This window comes from Melitaea cinxia, chromosome 21, assembly GCF_905220565.1.
Source record: "Melitaea cinxia chromosome 21, ilMelCinx1.1, whole genome shotgun sequence".
Taxonomy (NCBI): Eukaryota; Metazoa; Arthropoda; class Insecta; order Lepidoptera; family Nymphalidae; genus Melitaea; species Melitaea cinxia.
This window is the reverse complement of record NC_059414.1, coordinates 6,613,696-6,635,532: the sequence shown is the minus strand read 5'-3', so window position 1 is coordinate 6,635,532 and position 21,837 is coordinate 6,613,696. Positions and strand designations below refer to the sequence as shown.

Here is a 21,837-nt window from a genome sequence, read left to right as displayed (position 1 = left end):
ACACATCTTCTATTAATACAAATAGAAAATTTGATTGATAGCGGTTTATTAACTACGACTCCACAAATAGATACGCATGATAAATTTATAACATCTTTATTAGTATTAATGAAAGCACATAAAAGCAAATTTTTAAAAACTATTGTTATCCTCTGTCTCACGTAAGCGATGATGTCACCAGCGTCAAGCCGCAGGCCCTCACTGCGTTGCGGGGCCGCCGCGCCGGCCGGGTAACACTCATATTGCTGCAACAGCCTTACAGGCTTCTTTCTAAGTAGGAAAGCTTGTATATTTATTATACCTAATTGCATATTTTTGTATGCATTGTTTGTTAGTAATGGAAAAAAGTATACGACCTATTGATTGATGATTTTGTAGGTATAGAAATATCGTTAATTTGTATTGTTTGTTTGTTTGAAGTTTAACACCCATCGGATTTAGGTACAAGAATATTTTTTCTTTACATTTTAACAAGAATTATCATCGAAATACTCTGCGTAATATATACTTATAGATTAACTAAGCAAACGAAAACGACCAAAAATCATTAGATCAATACCTAAATAAATAACTCTCTTACTAGATTTATTATTTTTCTACAAGTAATTCTATCCGGTTTCATATAATTATCCTTTTAAATTATTGATAAAACTTAAAAGTGTACCTACTACATACAGCGTACGTGCGCTTCTCGGGGGCCGGGCGTCGTGGTAGAACGCGAAAGCGACCCCACGGGGTCACACTAAAAGGTTTCGCCGGAAAATAGATGGGGTTTTGTTTGATAGTCTGGCAGTCTGCTGGAAGCTCCAATTATTATATAATTGGGAGCTCCAAACTCCCGTCGCGTCGGCGGCGATGCTAGTGCGTAAATTCCATCTATAAAAAACACAAACAGGTGGATCAACCTAAAGGCTTAATGAGCTTAAGCCCAGGAAAATCCGGATAAAAAGGAGTCCGATGCCTTAAAAACTAGACGATATTTATTTTTATTTAACATTTATTACGATGAAGCACTTTCCGCAAGACATTTGTAGCAGGTCATAGGGACACAATAAATTATTGTCAGCAGAAGCTTCTCTATTGTATGTTTTTTTGTTGTACAATATCCACGGCCTCATAATTAGAGTGTCTTTTTTTTAAAAACATCTAGCATTTTATTGCTTATGCAACAATTAACGTTAGCGGATAACGGCGACCGCAAGCGGTTTTTTATTACATTGCAGCATTGGCATAGCGTTATCCATCAAATAGCGTTATCCCTTTAATAGCGTTATCTGTCAAATAGCTTTTTTTATAAATTTATTGTACGACATCCACGGGCTCGTAATTGCTAGTGCCTTTTTTTAAAAACATATATAGTATATGTATGTATGTATGTATATATGCCATATGCATAAAATTCGATTTGTTACGTGGGTCAAAAATACGAAATCATAATCGTCACGGATCTTATTCATCATTATTAGATCATCAGCTTGAAGGAAATCATGAATCAGTCTGCGTATTAAACATTGAAATGAGTTAAACCGTGACGTAGGTCGTAAAATATAACACGTATAGTTACCAATACGTTAACTTACTTCCCTTAGTGTAGGTACTTCTTAATTCTTAAAATAATTTTGTAAATTTAATTTCAGATCTTAATCCCTTAGTAGGTTGGGTAGGTATAAAATTATTTTACGAAACCAAATAAACTAAAAAAAAGCCTATAAAAATATGTTGTTGTAAAATATTGCCTATGAATTATAAACATAATATCTCCAGTAAATTACTATCCGCATTGAAAAATGCTGCAGTGTATGCAAAGTTACTTGGAATTCTACACAAACGTTATCTTTTTATTTTGAAGTCTTTTTGCATATAATAAGCTACCACGTGTCGATACACCACAATCATGCATTTAGCAATTTTATTGAAAATTACACCGCGTCCGTTCTTTTCTATACTCGTACATATGTACCTATAAGTACTTGTAAGTTCACATTAACCCTAAAGAGACACACTCACATTCTCTAAGGAGAAAAACAAAATTTCTGGATAATAAACCCACTATCCTACTTTAGAGACCTAACATAAGTTGTCACGACTTTGGTTCAGGCAAAACAAAACGATATATTTTTGGCGTAATGCGATGGTAGACAGCTGCTATTTTTTTTTAATTTAAATTAAGGAACTTATTAGAAATTTTAAAAATTGATTGTTAACATTCGAAAACAATATTATGGAACTTGTTAGTTTTATTATAAGTTTTTTTACCTGCTCGCAGAAAGCCAAATGATGGTTGTTTGAAGGATGTTCTAACATTGGCAAAGTATAAAGTACCTATTTATAGAAAATAATGTCGAACCCGCGACAATCAGCGTTTTAGGCGACTACACTCAACACTATTTCATAAGTTATGGACCGATTTTGCTGTAGCAAAGTAGTTTTTTGTTGCGAAATTATTTATAAATATTATTTTTAGGGTAAGTTGGTGAAAGAATAAGATGTCAGTGAGGATAAGATACAACAATAAATTATTTTAAGTCACTTTTAACCCATAATTTTTATTTTGCACTTAAATATGACATCTACACCGATGTACCCTATAAATGTATTTATTTATTATATATACAAAATTCCGTAGGCGTCCCGCTTTGACACGAAAAAAAATGGTCACGTTATCCATAACGCATCGAAGCATTATATGAAATTATGTACCATCTATTTTTAGTTCCACTTTGGCATGCGTTCAATACAATTGATTAATGATTTATTAATCATTAGGTACCTACTTAACTACATTACTCAGAATCGAAGATATTGATAATTTTAAAATAGGGAATATTCCTATATAAATTTAAAATTGATTCTTATCTGTGATAGTGGTTTTATTAGGTTTTAATACAGGTAACTGCCATGGGTTTGCAAAAATATACTCTTTAAGTGAACGTCCAAAAAAAGATACTGAGAATGTAAACGATGATGGTTCGCTAGCCATTGTACAGCATATCTTATTATCGCATAACTAATAAATTTTAATGTTTATTGCACACGTTTATTTAACTTAGCTAAATTATTGAAAAAAAAAAACACTGAATTTATTATCTCAAAGTTACTAGGTATATTTATCAGCACGGAATTTGAGCGCTGATGTCAACTTTACTTCAAAAATTTTAATGTAAGGATATAATATATAATAAGAATACTATTTTATTTGATCTTACTTTGAAAAATTGGACACTGAAATGTGAAACCAAAAATTTATTTTTTATTGTCTGTCTGTATGTATATGTATCTTGGCCGCTCTTCACACCGAAACTACTGAGTAGATTTTATTAAAACAGGGCACGATTTGAGTTTATATTACGAGCTACGATTCTGGATACCTTTTATGTAAATTCAAATATTTCATTGCGAGAAGAGATGAAAATTATATATGTGTACACACAATTAAATTAATAAATGTGTTGTCCGGTATTCTTCTTTTTGATTTAATTTTTTTTGGTTGTCTGCATTTGCTTCAAAGATTGTTTCGTCAATATTCAAAAGAACCCTCAAGGACCCCTCAGCGTGACAATGGTGAACAAAGTCCTAGATAGTAGGATTATCCAAAATAAATAAAACATTGTAAAAAATTGATTTATTACAGTAATACATTCATTTGGAAATACACAGATGGCAGACCATCAACATTGTGACAGATGCATTAGCTTCAATATACATATATAAATATCTTTATAACAGCAATTAGTCTTCCAAGAAGAAATACTGGCCTGCCCGTTTCTGTTCTATGTCCTGTAAAAACAAGTAATCATTAGTAAGATTAATAAAACTTTCTTAACATAATTGTGTGTGTACAAAAAATTTATACTATTAAAATGGTATAAAAATGCCAGTACACCACACATAAAAACAATCTGGTAAGTTACTGTGGAGATAAATAATGCTGCTACTTTAAGATGTACTTTTTTGAGTAAACTTACGTAAAAATGCATAATGAGAAGCTCTTCAGTATTAAAATACTAATAAGATTATTATATTTTGATAACTTATATTTTTATTGGTTAAAAATATGGTTAGTATCTTGCATAGCATTATTAAATCTATATACTTTTATTCTTTACACAGCTTTGCGCTAAGTACACTTTAAGTATAACATATTTTGAGTATTGTTGTATTTAGTTCTTTCAGTGTTGAATGATGTAATCCCATATTAAATAAAAAAAGAAAAAAAAATGGAGACAATGTAATTATGGAGAATTGGATGTTTTTGTTTTGTAAAAAACAAAACCTATGAATGAATTTTTTATTTAAGATAAGGAAAGGTTATTTAATGTAGGTATTCAGAATAACAGATGACATCTATACTATCATCAAGCTGACTTTGTTTGTTTGAATCTGCTAATCTCAGTAATTATTGGTTAATTTTATTTTGAATTGTCCATTTACCGTGGACAACTATAAGTTATATAATATTTTAGTACTTTTTTTTCAAATTAAAGCGGACGAAACTGCAGGGCACAGTTAGTTTGTTATATAGAAGATTCAAAATAACATATAACTTCTTATATACTGAAATTCTTTGAGTTTTATAATTAGACAGTTGAAAACCTCAAGACACAGTATCTACTTAACGATAAGGCTGTAACTATACCTTAACTGAGGCATGCTTATTGATCCTAGGTCTGAAATTGTTCGGATCCCGTCTGAACGTAATCCCAAGGAGCTCTAAGAACTTGTTCATGCCATTGAGTAGAGACTGCGGTGCATGGGCTGTTGCATAAGAAGAGGGTGTTCCTTCAAATACTATAACCCGATCAGCTAAATACGTAGCCATGATGAAATCGTGCTCGACTACGAAACCAGTCCGTTTAGCGTGGAGAATGAATCTGAAACAATTATTATAATTTTATGCATATTATTATAGTGTTGGATAGTTAATGTTACCTTTTAATTACTAAAAAAATATTAAAATCAGTATCATTTTAAAGTTCATTATCCTAATCTCTGTAATATATGTAAACAATAATTATAAACTAGATATTCCACGTGGTCCTAAATAAAATTTTAAAAAATTATATATAAAATCATAAACTGTATTAAAATAAGCATGCATTATTTTTTGCAATCATAAATTGAATCTAAAAATGTATGCAAACCAATAAATAAACTGTATTACAATAACAGACCCAAAAGTGGATCAGTCTGCACAAAAAACTAAATTTGACCAAATATTTACCGTTTTATAACTTTAGCAGCAACCAAACGTTGTTCAGAGTCAAGGTATGCTGAGGGTTCGTCAATGAGGTAGACCTCAGCTGGTTTTCCAAGGCAAAGCACCAAAGCGACACGTTGCAATTCACCACCAGATAGATTCTGTACCTCCTGGTCCATGATCTCTTCAATCTTCATAGGCTTCATTACATCTGTTATGAACTGAAATAAACATTATACATTTTACATAACAATATTAAATAAACATTTAATAATGGATTTGATTTATAATTCCACTAACTGACCTGGTGAACTTTGTATCACCTTATTTTTTTTTTTTCTTAAATATAATAATTACACATATCAAAATAAAATATAGCCTATCTTTCAAGTTGGATCAAACTGCAATGGTGTGCAAATTTGAATAAAATCAGTTAAGTAGTTTAGGAGTCCATTGTGGACCAATGTGATGCGTAATTTATATATCTTAAGACTAGCTTTGCACCATTGTTAACACACGTTATTTTGAGGAAATACCATACTAGAATATATAGCTTTCCTTAATTGTGGACTATAAGAGACAAAAATATTTTTTTGTGTCCAACACCTCCCACAAATAGTCCTTGATATTAGCATGTTCAAACAAACTCTTTAGCTTTATAATATTACAATTTAATGTTCTAAATCAAATCAATACATTCAATACAGGACAACAACAATAAAGAAATAAACAACAAAGAAACTAATGTTAGCTAGGTTAGGATTATGCAATAGAAAATATCCATTAAATTTTTTTTTATAAAAAATACAATAAACATTCTAAAATATTCTTCCATTAAAACGGTGAGCAAATTATTATTAAACCTTTATTGCGGATATAGTTAACAATGTTTCTTACAATTCATGTTGATCGACAATATTACAAAAAGGGTACATGCTAACGTATATCTGCGTGTCTTAGGTGAGCAAATACAAATCATTAAAAGCACAATATAATTAAAAATTAGACCTTGCTTTATATGCAAATAGAATCATGTAATATATATTCGATTGGTCAATAATACTTTTTAATTAATGGACAATACAGAATAAGAAAATTTGGATAACACGTAAAATAATTTTTCATACACAAAATATATACCTGTGGGTGTGTGTATGCATCTCTAATCTTGTCATGAAGCAGACTGCGCACTAATCCTTGAGATTTTGGCGAGATTTTCTGTGGCTTATAACTAATATGTAGCTGAGGCAATTGGTTTGCACCTAGAACCCATTAGAACATTTTATAGGATTAATGGCATGCTGCTAACAAATTCTTATAACCTAACCTAAATGTGATTTTTTACAAGCTTTTATTTAACTAGCAATGTATGTATTATGTGTTTATTTGGGTTAAATCTTTCAACTCAATCTTTCAGCAGATATTTTTAACCAATTGAGCTAAAATTTTGTATACAAGTTTAATTTGGATGACAATGCATAGTTAGCTTTGTGACGTCCCTCTAAATCCAACATGGTGGCATATCCAAGGGGAACTAGTTATTTAAAAATAATTGCATAAAATGCATGCATATAATGCATTAAAATGCACTTCTACAATATGGGTATCAAACGAAAGGGTATGCTAAGAATAATTTGAATAAAGTGACATCAGTCTAAATCCAATATGGCAGACTAAATATTTTAGTATAAGGGGTCGTTCATAAAATACGTGAGATGTTTGAGGGGGGGAGGGGGTTGAGTCAAATCTCATCTAATCTCACGTTGGGAGGGGGGGAGGGCCTCGACAAATATAGTAATATAACAATAAAAATACTATTTTGGTCCAATCCAGATTGTACATGGTTAAGATTTAATCTTAAGCGTAATCGTAATATGATTAAGATCATTCACTAATTCGTTCGAAAGAAAATAATTTCATTCATACTTCGATGTTATACATTTACTGACTGGTAAACCACCATATTTGTTTTATACCAACGGCTTAGGGAAGGAGCAGATGATTTTACTGAAAATCATATGGCATGATTCTCCATGGATTGATTAGAGTTAATATTCTTTTTTTAATCACAGTAGTTACGATTTAGATATTCTATTGTTAAATTTTTATTACACTTATAATTAAACTCTCAGCAATGTTGATTACTAGTCTTAACTAGTAAATAAAAAATAATCTCATCAAGGGGGGAGGGAGGGACAGAAAATTTAAAAAAAACCTCACGTAATTTATGGACACCCCCTAACAGTTTTTGTTTACATTAGTTCAAATATGGGTGAAATTGAATAGTAGTATATGAATACTTATCCATTTAAATAATTTGATAATTTAAGGCTGATAATGTAATGAGTAAATTCCACTTTAAATGATTCAGATCGGACTTTTCGTTTAGAAGTTATGATGGGTATAAACATTCTACAAGTAAGAAAAGTGACACAGTTTGAATAAAATGTCCTATGCTGTCTAATAATAAATACAAATTAAACTATTATCGTAAAATAATCGATTTTAAATTTAAAACTATTAGATTATTCTAAATTAACCTGCAAACAACCTTGCAACAATAATGCCTTGAAAGAGATGAACAGACTGAACAACATGTCCAGCGATAACAAAAAGTCAAAAATAAATTAAAAGTAAAAACCTTTTTAAACACAAGCTTTCTATTTGAAATTTATTTATAAAAAAGAAAAAAATTCTTTAAAACTTTTACTATCTACTCACAAAGACATTACACATAATTTATTACACATATACATTAAATGAAAACTGTAAATTTTACATTTCTATTAATAAAATGCAATGTAACCTACTACTTAATGGCCTTACTTTCTTTATTAATTTGATTAAGTCATTGTATCTGTAAAGATACTCTTTCTCTTTTTGTTTATTTGGATCAAAATGTACTACAAACATATAAGATTTTTTTAATATATATTTACATTTACCTTCAGGAGTCATAGATGCTTCGGCATGTTTAAGACACTTTTGAAACACGGGATGAAAGAATAAATCAAATAATTCAGTTCTAGCCATTATAAAGCCTTAACGTTTACTCATTGACACAAATTTAGCATTAACCTATATAGTTTTAACACTAATGTAATCTACATCTTATACGAAATATGTATTTTTATTATTTTTCAATTAACGCTTTTTCACTGTAATAATGTTAAAATGATGAAAGAGTAACGTTTTAAAAGCAATTACTTCAGTAGATTTCACGACAAAACCGACATTATCATTTGACATATGACAAAGATTTGACAGCTAATTCGTGTTGCCACATTCTATCATTTCAACACTCGGATACGCTTACTGGAAAAAAGTTCTCGTCCGGAAAATACAAAATTATTTTGTTTAAAAAATTATTGAATGATGATAACATTCAAATGATTAATTTCCTTACGAATAGTTATTAAAATTTTATAAGGTTGACAAACAAATAATAACTACTAATGTATTAATTTTTATATACTTAGTACAGGTTTTTTGATTTGTTATTTCAATGAGCATTGTGTGTAACTAGAAAATTTTTTATCTGACATAAAATTAATTTAACCTTTTTTTTTTAAATATATTACATCCAGACTCAGGATGGGAATTGAACCCACAACCCGCGCCAACGAGCTAGTCAATTTATTTAAATTGAAAATTATAATAAGGGCAGAAACTATAACAACAATAGGGTACTTTTGGTAGTGAAAAATAAATTATAAAATTTGATAATAATTGAAATTTATGAAGAAATACACTTAAATATTCTGATTTGGAAACATAAAAGCACATTATTGTTTAATTATATTGAAATTAAAAGTCGTATATTTTAATATGTATATCACGTGACCTAAAACACGAGCCGCCAGGTAAGCTATACCAGGTATACCTTATTTGAAAAATAAGTTTAGAAAGTGTTAGGTTATGTTTTATTCCTTATGTTACTGCCAAATTAAGACTTATTAGTTTTTTTTTAATGCTAGTATTTTTACTGTTAGACACTACACACCAACGATAGCTATTGTAATTCATTATTTTACACAAAAACACCAAATATTTGTAGCTAGTAACGTTGAACGACAAAGAGTATATGTATAAGGTATTGAACTTTTGACGTATTGAATGAGTTCAGTCTTTTGACGCGACTTTTATTATTAACTATATTACGTCACCAAAATGGCTGATAGCGTTTTCGGGGAAATAAAAAAGGTTTAAAATGTAATTTAATTTTATGGCATGAAAGCGCGTTTATTTTGCCGAAATATTTTTTTTGTGGCTTTTTATTGGAAAATCCACATTTTCAAGTACTTTTTCAAACATAGTGGAATACCCTATGCTTGAGCTAAAAAATAAATGATTTCTTTTAATTTAAGAATTTATTAATAACTTTTACCTTTGACAAAGGTAAAATTGTATTATTAAAATAATTCAGTTTGTTAATCATTTATTCTATAATAAGACAATTTTAAAGTTATGTAAATGGATGTCTTTTATGGATGAAAAAGCAAAATTAGGAGTAAAGTAGTACTGTAGTATTCAAGTTAGTTAACTATATCAATACTAATCTTACAAGAAAATCCTACCAATAATGCAATATGTATAAAATGTATAATAGCATAATAATGTAAATAATTAATTTAATTGGAAGAAATGGCTAATTAGGCATAAGTCCACTCATTGTGCTACACAGACTGTAATTATCTTAAAAATGATTAATGTGTAATATGTAGTTGTGGTATATAATAAAGTGTAAGTAAATAAATAGTATAATTACCTTCATCAGGCTCCAAGTTACCGGCTAACATTCTGATAAATGTTGTTTTACCAGTACCATTCTCACCAAGCAACACTAATATCTCAGAATCTGAAAATTCTCCTTGCATCACACGCAGGCTGAAGTCACCCATTGATTTAGTCATTTCGGGGTAATCATAGTGGTTCATCCTTTTTATCTGTACAATTTGATTAAAACATTTAACATGTATATATATGTATATATGTATATATATATATATATATATATATATATATATATATATATATATATGTGTGTGTGTGTGTGTGTGTGTAAATATATCAAAATCTGTGTCCAAATTTTTAGATTTTTAGAAATAATTCATAAAGATGTTGACGCTGATTTTAGTATGTCTTAAATAAAGATAGATGAAAAAAAAACTTTCATTCTTAAATTAAAGTGGGAATCCATATAGAAATAATCTTTAATAATAATTAAAAAATGTTATTGAAAATTGTTCTTTATACTTTTTTGCTTGTTGTGAAGTACAAAACAGAATATTTGAGAAAATATGCGTTTAACAACCTCTTCCTCTGTAGCAGATTCTGCTACCTTGAAGACAAGTGATTCAGTTCTGAATCTCATATTTTCAGTGGGCACAAACCCATCAAGGAAAATATTTATACCTGAAATTGTTATTTCCATTAGCTGAATTGATATAAAATAAAAATAAAATATGCATATATTCATCATCATCATTACAGCCTATACAGTCCACTGCTAAACATAGGCCTCTACAAGTTTACACCAAAAATAACGTGAACTCATGTGTTTTGCCCATAGTCACCACGCTGGGCAGGCGGGTTGACTATATATTATTATATATTAATACATGTTAATAAGAATGTTCTTCGTTTATATGACTTCAACTTTGTTTTTTTTTTTTTTCAACAATTCATTCTAAAATTCATGTCTGATAGTAAGTTTTTACTTATAAATAAGAATTTAAATTTAAATAGAATGTTAAATTATATGTTATTTCTATTCAACATGGTTTTTTTAGACTACACAAAAATATAAAGACAACATTTAGATGGTAACTTTTGTAACTCAATATTTCAAATATGTTTAGTTTACATGAATATTTAAGTAACAAACTATAACCATTTCATATTAACAGATAATGAAAATTAAATTTTCAACAATTACACCAATGACAACATTTAAATGTAAAACTGTTTGTAAACAATTTTTATATTTACCCTCATTTGGAAATTACCTACCTAATTACAATATTTTTAAATACATACCTTCTCGAACGGAGAAAGGCATAGTAACCACACCATAAGCACCGGGAACACCATATAAACAGCAGATGAAATCAGACAAATAATCCAAAACTGACAAGTCATGCTCTACCACTATAATGAACCTGATAACAATTTCGATATAATAAATCATTGCACTTTAAAACAAAATATTTTAACACAACTAGCAATGCAAATTTTTTATTAAGTAGATTTAAGGCCTGTTTCTATAATCAATTTAAAAATCGATAAGTTTTGCTCATAAATTATTTACTTTTGAGCATGTTCTTTTTTTTAAATATAGAAAGTGAATTTTAAATGCCTTTCACTAGTTCCACAAAATACCACCAATGCAGTTTAAGCTATGTATTTAATTATATTGTCCTTTATTTATGTCATAATAAGACATTTTACTATCCTATATAATAATTACATAGGAGGTAACAGGCTTTGTAACATAAAAAAAGGTTTAAAATCAAACTAATGTGTTTCCTAATAGTGCATTCCAACAAATTATCCAATCATTGGATTCATTTATCAATGCTATCCAATACAAATATACAGACACAGAGATAAGATTAATGTTAAATTATATTTATAACTAACGTTATATAACAGGTACAATATAGATTACATAGATGAAAGTTAAGAAAGTATTAAGCCATTATTTTAATTTTGCTATAATATTGTGAAGGATGCTGTTTCAATAACTAATTCCTATTGAGATTGGTACACAAATGTGATGAAAATAATGTATACTAATGATATATTTAAGTTTCAATAAATAAGTATGAATCTAAAATGTTCATATGCATTGTCATGCAGATATGCATAATTTTATAAACCCAAATAATATTAAAATTCTGACTAAAGTGTGTGATCTTCTCTTTGTATTTATAATTGAAAACACAACTTACTTATCAGGATCTATGAGCGAACGTATAGTTCTAGCTGCATTCAAACGTTGCTTGACATCTAAGTAGGAAGATGGTTCGTCAAACATGAATATGTCGCCATTTTGTATGCAAACCATGGCACAAGCGAAACGCTGTAGCTCTCCACCAGACAATGCCGCAATTTCACGATTACGAATATGGGTTAAATCTGAAATCATCAAAAACTATGATAAAATCTAAAGTAACCACAATAAATTAAATGGAAATATGATTTAATTTTTTTTAGAACTATATGTATAAAAAAATTAAATAAAAGTTGTTGTAAAGAATATGCTTAACCTAGTTTTTATTTATAGTGTAATTCTACTATTATTACAAATAAATGATATTTTCACAATGAAGACATTAAATTGCAAATAATAGAAATTTCTAAATATTTTAAAAAAAAAAAAAAAAAAACTAAGAATTTAGTATTTTATTTCACTAAACAAATATTTCTTTTGTTAATTTAGTTTCTTCAGCTACTTCATAAAATTAATTACCATAGAAATGTATAAACATAAAAATATTTACCAAGCATAGCACATATTTCAGCCTGATTATTTCTTTCATCCTTCTTATCGAGCAATTGACCAACCGTTCCTTTCACAGCTTTAGGAATTTGATCCACATATTGTGGTTTGATAAGAGCCTTTAGGTCATCTTCAAGGATTTTAGTGAAGAAGTTTTGAAGCTCAGAGCCACGGAAATGAGACAAAATCTCTTGCCAATCTGGAGGGTCCTGGATAAATGGAAAATTATTATGATAAATTTATACTTTTTATTTGGTAAAGTAGGAATTGTCTGAGTTTTATATAGTTAGTGTTTTTTAATATTCTCAATTTTTAATTTTTTTGCAATTAGATTAAATAAATAATATTAAATTTAAAAGCCAGTCTCATTATAATATTACAAAAATATCTGTCTGAGTATGTAGAATGGAATAATAGTGGTTTTTCAAATTGTGGTGATGTTTTTGTTTTTTTAATTGATCCGGGGTGTCTGGTTGGTTGACTGTTCGTGACAACGAATGTCTGTTGTTTGGTTTTTTTTTATTTGGTGTTCTCATGTAAGTGATGTAATTGTCTTCATGAGAATAAATAATCTTTAAACCTAGCCTTATTTAAAGCATTATATACAAAATTAATTTCATAAAACCAATTACAGTGATAACATTTTCATAAGATTATACTTTTTAATAGTAACAGTTTAATTTGAGACAATTCTTATTTTTCTCCCCCTTTGAACATCTTATTAATTGCCAAATTTTAGTACTTACAGCATATCTACCCAAGTTGGGTTTTTGCTTCCCGGCAAGAATCTTCAAGGCAGTTGACTTTCCAATACCGTTCTGACCTACAAGACCAAGAACTTCTCCAGGTCGTGGTATCGGCAGTCGATGGAGTTTGAAAGAGTTCTTTGAGTATCTATGAGTTGTATGTTTATCTAAGTTTGATGGGATGTTAATAATGGTGATAGCATCAAAAGGACATTTCTGAAATAATAAGGCATTAGTTGATTAACTTGTTATACATTAAATGAAATACATATTTTAAATATAATTCAATCCTAGCTATACAAGATCATCATCAGTTGATGAATTTAAATTTAAATTATTAAAATTACCTATTTCTTCAAGAAATTTCGAAATTATATTGTAATTCATCTTTACTGTTAATTTCCCATTCAAAATTATCGTTTTAATATTATTATTTAATTATAATTATTCTTAAAATTAAACTTATATAACTTATTGGAGTGTTAGTTTGATGAGTTTCATATGACTATAGCTAAATCTTCAATTCGTTACAAATATATTTTAAGTTAGATAGCCATCGTTAAAGTATAGCTCGAAATTTTACTGAAAGAATTGTGTGTTTACGGTAACATGTTACAAACCTTGACACAAATACCGCAACCAATGCACAGTTCTTCTGATATGGTCGCGATCTTGTCGTTAGGAGTTACTTCGATGCAAAGCTTTCCCATACGCACTACAGGGCAACTCTTCTTACACTCCTGCCTACATCTTTTCGGTTTACAGCGATCAGCATTCACAATCGCAATACGTGTAAGTTTGTCCGTCTCCTCATTGGCTTTTTTACGAGACATCACTGACAATCAAATATCACAAATTAAAACACAGTAAACTATTTAATTTTGCAATTTTAATATAAAGTTTATTCGATATGCCACGATTTCCAAAAACTTCAAAATAACCTCAACTATTATCATATGGTAGATTATAATCAATAGGTAATCACTTAAAATATTATTTTTAACCATTTAATGCGAATGTGGCAATTGTTTAGCAAAAGTAATAACGATATACAATTCTAAATACCTAATAAATTACAGCGAACGTTGGCTAGACTTTGCCTACGTTCGCGTGTCCTTACGTCTCGTAATGTCAAAAGGAACAATATTGAAGATTGTTTCACTCAAGTGAAATGACAAATCGAAAATCACAGGCGTTTGGATAATCGGTAGAATAAAATGGTTAGTAGAGTTTATATCAAGAGTTATGAGTAAATATAGTTGGAAAATCATATACCTTCCTATTTATTTAAAAAACTAGCTACATAATTGAATATACAAATAAAAGAAGTAAAATTATGAAATAAACTAACAAAATAACTAATACACGAATAATTAATATTTTTTAAAGTAATTTAAAATTTCATTAAATCGATTGAAAATTCTTTTTATATAAAATCGATTATAATTACAAATCATATTGGTAACGTGTGAGGGAGTCACTAACTTAAATTTTTTTTGAAAAGATTGTTTTTTCCGACGTGACATTGGCGAAATGATATGTGTCAAACTGACACAACTAAAAGCCATTACGCAAAGAACTAATAAAAAAGATTGTTTTTATGTTTTAAGTTGCAAAAAAATAAACCAGCATAACGATTAACAAAGAATTGAATTAATTAAAGGTTGTATTTTTTAATTATAATTCAAAATTCATGCCAACGTGAAAATATATAATAATTCATTTGAGGCTTAAGTTTAAAAAAGTAAACTTTTATAGTTTTGTCTGTTTTAACGAACTAAATATTAATTAGATTGCTCTTCAAAGACAATGTCGAAGACTGATGATAAGGAATTTGAATCGAAAAGTAAGTTTTGTATAGTAACCTCAGAACAGTTAACTTTATAATAATAAACAAGTAACATTGTTGTAGCTGACTTTCATTACTGTCGGCGAATAATCAATTATTAATATTTAAATTAATAAGGTAAAGCTTTAGATTAGGTAAAATCGAATTTCGGGACCGTGGTGGAAGGGGGGGGGAGAGGGTGGGGAACGCTACCCCTGGTACCACTGTCACACCTCAGAACCCCATGGTTATGGATCTCCATAACCATGGGGTTCTGAGATATCCATGGTTAAAGTTTTGAGGTTAGAAGAAGAATTTCGAAAGTTAGAGGAGCGCTTGGCTCCGGCGCTGCGGGAAGTGTAGCCCTTCCGCACTTGCGGGCGAGGGCTGCCCTCCCTTCGCGCCTCCGCTGCATAAAAAAAACTCTAGGGGTAGGACAGACCAAGACCACGTGGACAGTGGGGTGCTCAGATTCCGTTTTGGGTATTTTTCGAATTTCTAAACCTATATTCTAGCACGCAATGTTACTAATTTTATTAGAATATTATGTCTGACGCGTTATTTTGTTTAAAAGTGTCGATTTGTCACACAATGCAAACAGTACGAGCTCAAAGGTATTATAATAGCTTTAAATTCTTCTTCTAACCTCAAAACTTTAACCATGGATATCTCCATAACCATGGGGTTTTGAGGTGTGACAGTGTTACCTTGTATAGATTCTCCTACACCCTCCACCCTCCACACCCAAAAACCCCATAATTCGGTTTTTCTAATTCGGTTTTACCTAGTCTAGATCTTAGCCAGCGACTGTTATAGCTAAATATTTTTTTGATAAACATAGACAGAAATAATACATAAACAAAAAAATACATCGGAATCGATCCCACAACCCCTGGAGCAGAAAGCACTACAAACTGCGCCAACAGGCTAGTCAAATTATTGTTTATCTTATATATATAATTCTCCTAATTATATATAATTTTTACTATTTATAGTTTGTTGTATAGTTTGTCATATTAATAGAAGGAAAAGGAATAAAAAGAGTAAAGGTTACTTTCTTTAGTTAATTGAAGATAATGACCTAATTTTATTAGTAAAATAGTTTTAACATAAAGAGAGGTTACTCTGGTGTTTGAGACTCACATTACAATGCGTGTTAAACTTTAGATGTTGCTTAGTTATTTATAAATATTTCATGTGAACTCATTTGTAATAATAATATATTTTTTATTGTGTGTAATATATGTGTAAAAAAACACAAATCAATTTTTATGAGTAAACATTTATTTTTAAATATTGTGTATGAGAAATAAAAAAAGTGTTATAAGTTCAAGATCATATAGGTTTCAAAATACTATTCGATTTAAGATTAAGATGTTTGACTGATTTGTTCATTACAAGCATAAACCAACAAATTTTACTAAAGAACATTTTTAACAAATACATCAATTTTTGTTACCAATTTTTATGCTCTTTTGTCTATTTACCAATAAATAAATGCACATTCTTCATATATTTTTTTTGGAGTTTAGTCTTTAAAGAATCGATTTTCATATAGGGTCCCCGGTATGAAATAAATATGAGGAATAAAATCTATTGAATGAATGACCTCATTACGTTTTTCGGAACACCATCGTAGACGACGACCTCATTAGGTTCCGATAGATTGCGTTATTTGACTCGTTTATTTGCCATTTGATATGGTATTAATCTTTTTCTTAGACTAGTAAGCCTTTTTTGTGGCTATTTAGACAATCAGAAGAAGTAAACTCCAGTCGTGCGTCGGAGCTGACACACATTTTTATACAACTAGGTCGGAAAACAAGTGTACGGCTCACCTGATGGTAAACGCTTGTACGCCCTAGCTTGTACGATTTTATTTTTGTGTTACCCACACATTAGGAAATTCTAAACATTTTTTAATATCATATAAAAAATCGACCAGCAGGGATCAAACCTGCATCTCCGACTCACCGTGTCGGTGCTCTAGCCAATTACGCTATGGAACGATGTACTCGCTAGATCGAAACTATTGATATGATGATTTTATATTCGGTCTAAGCGATATTAAAAAATGTTTAGAATTTCCTAATGTGTGGGTAACACAAAAATAAAATTGTACAAATTAAAAATAGCATGGTATCGTCTCCTGTCAAAGATTTTCATTGTAATATGAACCTTTGAATGTTTACGGGTTTCTGTAATGCTAGCTCTACACTCTCGTCGAGGTTAGGCGAGGGAACGCGAGCACGAGAGTCTAGTCGGAGCCCTCGCGTCACATCGCCGCGCCTCGCCCCGCCTCGTCTAGAGTCGGTTTTTTGGGCGCGAGTCAAAGGTCGCGAGGTCCGGCGGTAGACGAGGCAAGGCCCGGCGTCCACATTCTCGCGTTCATTCAGTCAGTATGCCTGTCAGTATGTTACGTGTGTATAGATGTTATCCACCAGCGCCTTCTTCTCCTACGCTTTTTAACTTTATAAGTGTGATATACGTTAACAAAATTCATATACGCAAAGACGCATAAAGTCTGACTGAGGTAGGGCACAGCAGGAATTTCCTGTTCGACCTCGACCTTACAGAAGATCACAGCAAAATAATACTGTTTTCAAGCAGTATTGTGTTCCTGTTGGTGAGTAAGGTGACCAGAGCTCCTGGGGGGATTGGGTCGGCAACGCGCTTGCGATGCTTCTGGTGTTACAGGTGTCTATAAGCTACGGTAATCGCTTACCATCAGGTGAGCCGTACGCTTGTTTGCCGACCTAGTGAAATAAAAAAAAAAAAAATATCTGCTACTATTTGCTTATTTTTTGAAATTTTAACTTAAAAAATTTAACCCAGCAAAAAAACTAGCAAAATTACTTCGTAGGTACTTACTTTGTACTTACAAGTATATCTTCGTCAGTAAGAAACCAAGCAGAAACAAAGAGAGAGACGTGGATAAGAGAGATACAAATAGTTAAGAGTTATAGTATATATTAATAGTTAAGTTAAATAGTAAAAGAGTTAAGGTGGTATATATCTGTAACGGTAAACGCGATAGTTTCTAAAGATAGGAATAGGTGATGATGTACGGATGAGCTGAATTATTTTGGCTAGTCTATTTTCTTCCATTATAATATGTATGTCACTCTACTAGTATTTTCTCGGTGAAAGATTTTTTAAATCTTTCCAGTAGTTTTTGAGTTAATCCATTACAAACTAACTAAAAATCAAATATTTTATCTTTATAATAATAGTAGATGTGTATTATTCGAGATGTTTTCGTGATTTGTTATTTTTTTGTCAGCTTTCATTACTATTAATAAATTAGATTTTCTACGTTACAGGTACTAAATTAGAAGTGTGTATAGACTCTTTGGAATCAGCAATAAATGCTCTAAATGGTGGTGCAGATGAGTTGGAATTATGTAGTTCACTCGCAGAAGGCGGTTTGACTCCTTCTCCAGGACTTGTTAAGGAAATAACAAAATTAGTTAGTAAAGTTTAAAACATACTCTATTAAAATATTGTACTAAAAAAAATTACAAAGTGTATTACTTGGTTATTTAGTTATTAAATTCTTTACATAAAGTATTCAAAATATTAATTTACTAGCCGACCGTTTATTATATTAACCAAATACCATACTTTAAAGAACAAATTTTATAGCGCTTAAATAAATATGTTGCTTCAACGCCATCTATCAAAAATCGAGAAAACGTCGTCGATAGACTAAAATAAGACTAAATTAATATCGTCGAAAGACTAATAAATTGTTTTCTAAGTGGCGATAAATGGCGCTAGTTTATTTGGCATTTTGATATTATATTTTAATCTTTTGATCCTTTGCTGAATTTTTTGTTCAGTTACAATAAAATATAGCCTATGTCACTCCTGAATAGTGTAGCTTTCTGTTAGTGAAAGATTTTTCATGATCGAATCAGTATTTGCGAAGATTATCCCCTACATATAAACAAAGTTATAAACTTTACCTCTTTATAATATTGGTATAGATATTTTGCTAAATATCTTTTTATGTTTTCTTCTAGATTAAAAATGAAACTAAATGGGATAACCTGCAAAATAATAAGGTACGTTTGGTTAAAGAATGATTGAAATTAAGTGATTTTAAGTAAAACATTTTTTTATGAAATATGGAATAATATTTAACAGTTCTGTTTTGCTTCTAGAAACGTAAAGTAAACGTTATGATAAGATGCAGAGGAGGATCAGATTTTTGCTATAATGAAAGCGAAATGAAAACAATGCTCTCCGACATAGAGTTTTACAAAGAACTTGGCGTCGATAGGTTTGTTTTTGGAGCACTAACAGATGACCAGGAAATTGACATTGTAAACTGTACTAAAGTTATAGAAAAAGCACGCCCCATACCAGTTACTTTCCACAGAGCATTTGACTTGTGTAAGGATCCTAGGACTGCCGTTGCAGATATTATTTTTCTAGGATTTAATAGAGTTTTGACTAGTGGACAAAAAACCTCTGCCGCCGACGAGATGGCTCTTCAGCTTCTGAAGTTCTTATTAGCGAATTATGGTGATAAAATAGAAATAATGCCTGGTGCTGGTGTAAATTGTGATAACGCCAATGTTTTTGTAGAGTCGGGTTTTTATATTATTCATAGTTCTTGTAGGAAAATAAAGTTGTTGGTTGATGTTAATAGTGATTTGAAGATGGGTACTAATGAAATCTACGTGACGGATGAAAGTATTGTAAAAATGTTGAAAGAAATTATAAAAAGTCATTCATAGTTATGTGTTTTAATACAGTTAAAAGAATAATAACAATAGTACCATTTATAGAGATACATGAGTAGGCAACTCATCTCAATGATTTTCAGTTGTTTGGGAACCATTTTAAATAAACTAGGTTGGTAGCGTCGGCAGTCTTAAATAGTTCAAACTCGTTTTACAAAATTTTCATAAGTAGAGACATAAATAAAAGACTAAAAGCATATTTATTGTGAATTTTATGCTCAAATAAAAAGCTGGTGATGTAGAAAATCTCAGAAAGATCGTTCCTATGTCGTTTTTTTAGAGTCAATAAATATTGCGTGGTGTTTCCCTGTTGAAAAAAATCGCATACAACCCCATAAAACATTGACAAATGCAGACCAATTTTTTATACCGAGTTATGAGATCTGTGAGAATTTGGCAGTTAGGCGCTACGTTTGTATATTCTTATATAACGAGGTGAAACTAATTTTATTATTCATCATTGAATACATTAGAAATAGAACATTATACATTAGAACTTAACTTTTTTACTTGTTCACCAGAGTTGCGATTTGGCGTTCTAAAATCTATCCCTCGGGCGTAATTTGAATTTGAGGTAAAAAAATATTATTGGAAATAAATACGAGTGTGCTTTAGACCACACGACTGAAGTCAAACTTTCTATTTTCACTAAAATATATCTCCCTATCAACTTCCGTTCGCCTCGCCCGATCTCACTTTTCGTAACTCTCTCGTCACGCATTCGCTAGCTTACTCCACAAGTCAAGCGTGCGTAAAGAAATTTTACTTCAAAAATCCTGTTCTTTTAGAGCAGAGCTAAATGTCTTTCTAAATAGTAACAACGTCGATAAATATGGCTTGTAATTTATCATTACGTATTTTTAGGGAAGTATTTACAGAGGCTTAATGATGCCATTAGTACCCCAGTCAGAAACAGATACAATATCGTGGCGAAGGTTAAACGACTCCGGATACCATGAAATTTCATATTAGGCATAATATAGGTAGGTTGGTACATACCTTTTTTTTTACGTGGGGAAAATCCTTCATGGATACCCTCCAGCGCGGGGGCGCCAGAGGGTTGTCAGACTCCTACTGACTAAAAAAACCACCACGTGTAAGCAGTCGTCCGCCTGGGTGGGGCGAGATGGGGTCGCGCTAGCATTCGCCACCTCGTCCCGGTGGTAGGCCCGGACAAAGCCTCTGGGCCCTGGCACAATCGTGGGGTGGCCTCGCTCACAACAAGGCCACCCCTCAGACGTGTGGGATCGTATCGTCCGGCCGGCCGAAGTCCCCCGACTATCGGCCGGCAAGGTAGGTACATACCTACTCTAGCTTTCATTATAATATATTATTTTAAGTTTAAAGTCTAATACTACATACTATATGGGTGCATATTTCATTAACATTTCTTATACGCTTCAGCCTGTAATATCCCACTACTGGTCATAGGCCTCTTTCCCCATGTAGGAGAAGAATCAGAGCTTAATCCACCACGCTGCTCCAATGCGGGTTGGCGGATATATTCCCTACTATGAGTAACGATCGCTATCAGGTGTACATGATAAGATTTCTTATAGATGTATTTAAATAATAGAATAAAAGAACATCCTCAACCGTACACCATTTTGAAAAACAGTCATTTAAACAAACACATAGTAATATACACAGGTGGGCTTATCGCTAAGCTTACAGACAACCTGATTGAGGAAAATACGCAAAAAAAGATAGGTAGTGTAACTATACTTATTATACTGCCCAAATGAACAAATGAACTCATAGAAAATAAATATATGATAAAACAATGTTTGTTAGTTAGAATGTGAGTAGTA

The 21,837-nt window shown here is 30.8% G+C and overlaps 2 protein-coding genes and 1 long non-coding RNA gene across 3 annotated transcripts; 1 reads left to right on the top strand and 2 right to left on the bottom strand.

Moving 5' to 3' along the window:
• Window positions 1–80: 80 nt before the first annotated feature.
• On the bottom strand, window positions 81–2,345 carry LOC123663824. The gene is made up of 3 exons (XR_006744708.1): window positions 2,257–2,345; window positions 676–876; window positions 81–270 (listed from the first exon to the last, which is right to left on the bottom strand). It is a non-coding gene; the product is annotated as an uncharacterized LOC123663824 (long non-coding RNA).
• Window positions 2,346–3,607: 1,262 nt separating this feature from the next.
• Window positions 3,608–14,586, bottom strand: LOC123663823 (protein Pixie). The gene is made up of 12 exons (XM_045598461.1): window positions 14,513–14,586; window positions 14,068–14,282; window positions 13,448–13,663; window positions 12,703–12,910; window positions 12,151–12,337; window positions 11,237–11,358; window positions 10,512–10,612; window positions 9,966–10,143; window positions 6,338–6,459; window positions 5,222–5,418; window positions 4,637–4,871; window positions 3,608–3,777 (listed from the first exon to the last, which is right to left on the bottom strand). The coding sequence occupies exons 2-12, from the start codon at window positions 14,278–14,280 to the stop codon at window positions 3,730–3,732; spliced, it is 1,827 nt and encodes a 608-aa protein (XP_045454417.1). The 5' UTR covers window positions 14,281–14,282; window positions 14,513–14,586; the 3' UTR covers window positions 3,608–3,729.
• A 607-nt stretch (window positions 14,587–15,193) lies between these two features.
• Window positions 15,194–20,486, top strand: LOC123663906 (copper homeostasis protein CutC). Its single transcript, XM_045598549.1, has 4 exons — window positions 15,194–15,293; window positions 18,599–18,744; window positions 19,301–19,342; window positions 19,442–20,486. The coding sequence occupies exons 1-4, from the start codon at window positions 15,257–15,259 to the stop codon at window positions 20,018–20,020; spliced, it is 804 nt and encodes a 267-aa protein (XP_045454505.1). The 5' UTR covers window positions 15,194–15,256; the 3' UTR covers window positions 20,021–20,486.
• The last annotated feature ends 1,351 nt before the right edge of the window (window positions 20,487–21,837 follow it).

Coding starts and splice junctions, on each gene's coding strand:
- LOC123663906 (XM_045598549.1), top strand. CDS start 15,257: ATGTCGAAGACTGATGATAAGGAATTTGAATCGAAAA. Junction 15,294..18,598: donor TAAGGAATTTGAATCGAAAA/GTAAGTTTTGTA, acceptor TCTACGTTACAG/GTACTAAATTAGAAGTGTGT. Junction 18,745..19,300: donor TTAAGGAAATAACAAAATTA/GTTAGTAAAGTT, acceptor GTTTTCTTCTAG/ATTAAAAATGAAACTAAATG.
- LOC123663823 (XM_045598461.1), bottom strand. CDS start 14,280: ATGTCTCGTAAAAAAGCCAATGAGGAGACGGACAAACTTACACGTATT. Junction 13,664..14,067: donor GTTGCGGTATTTGTGTCAAG/GTTTGTAACATG, acceptor TTATTATTTCAG/AAATGTCCTTTTGATGCTAT. Junction 4,872..5,221: donor GCTGCTAAAGTTATAAAACG/GTAAATATTTGG, acceptor TAATTGTTTCAG/ATTCATTCTCCACGCTAAAC.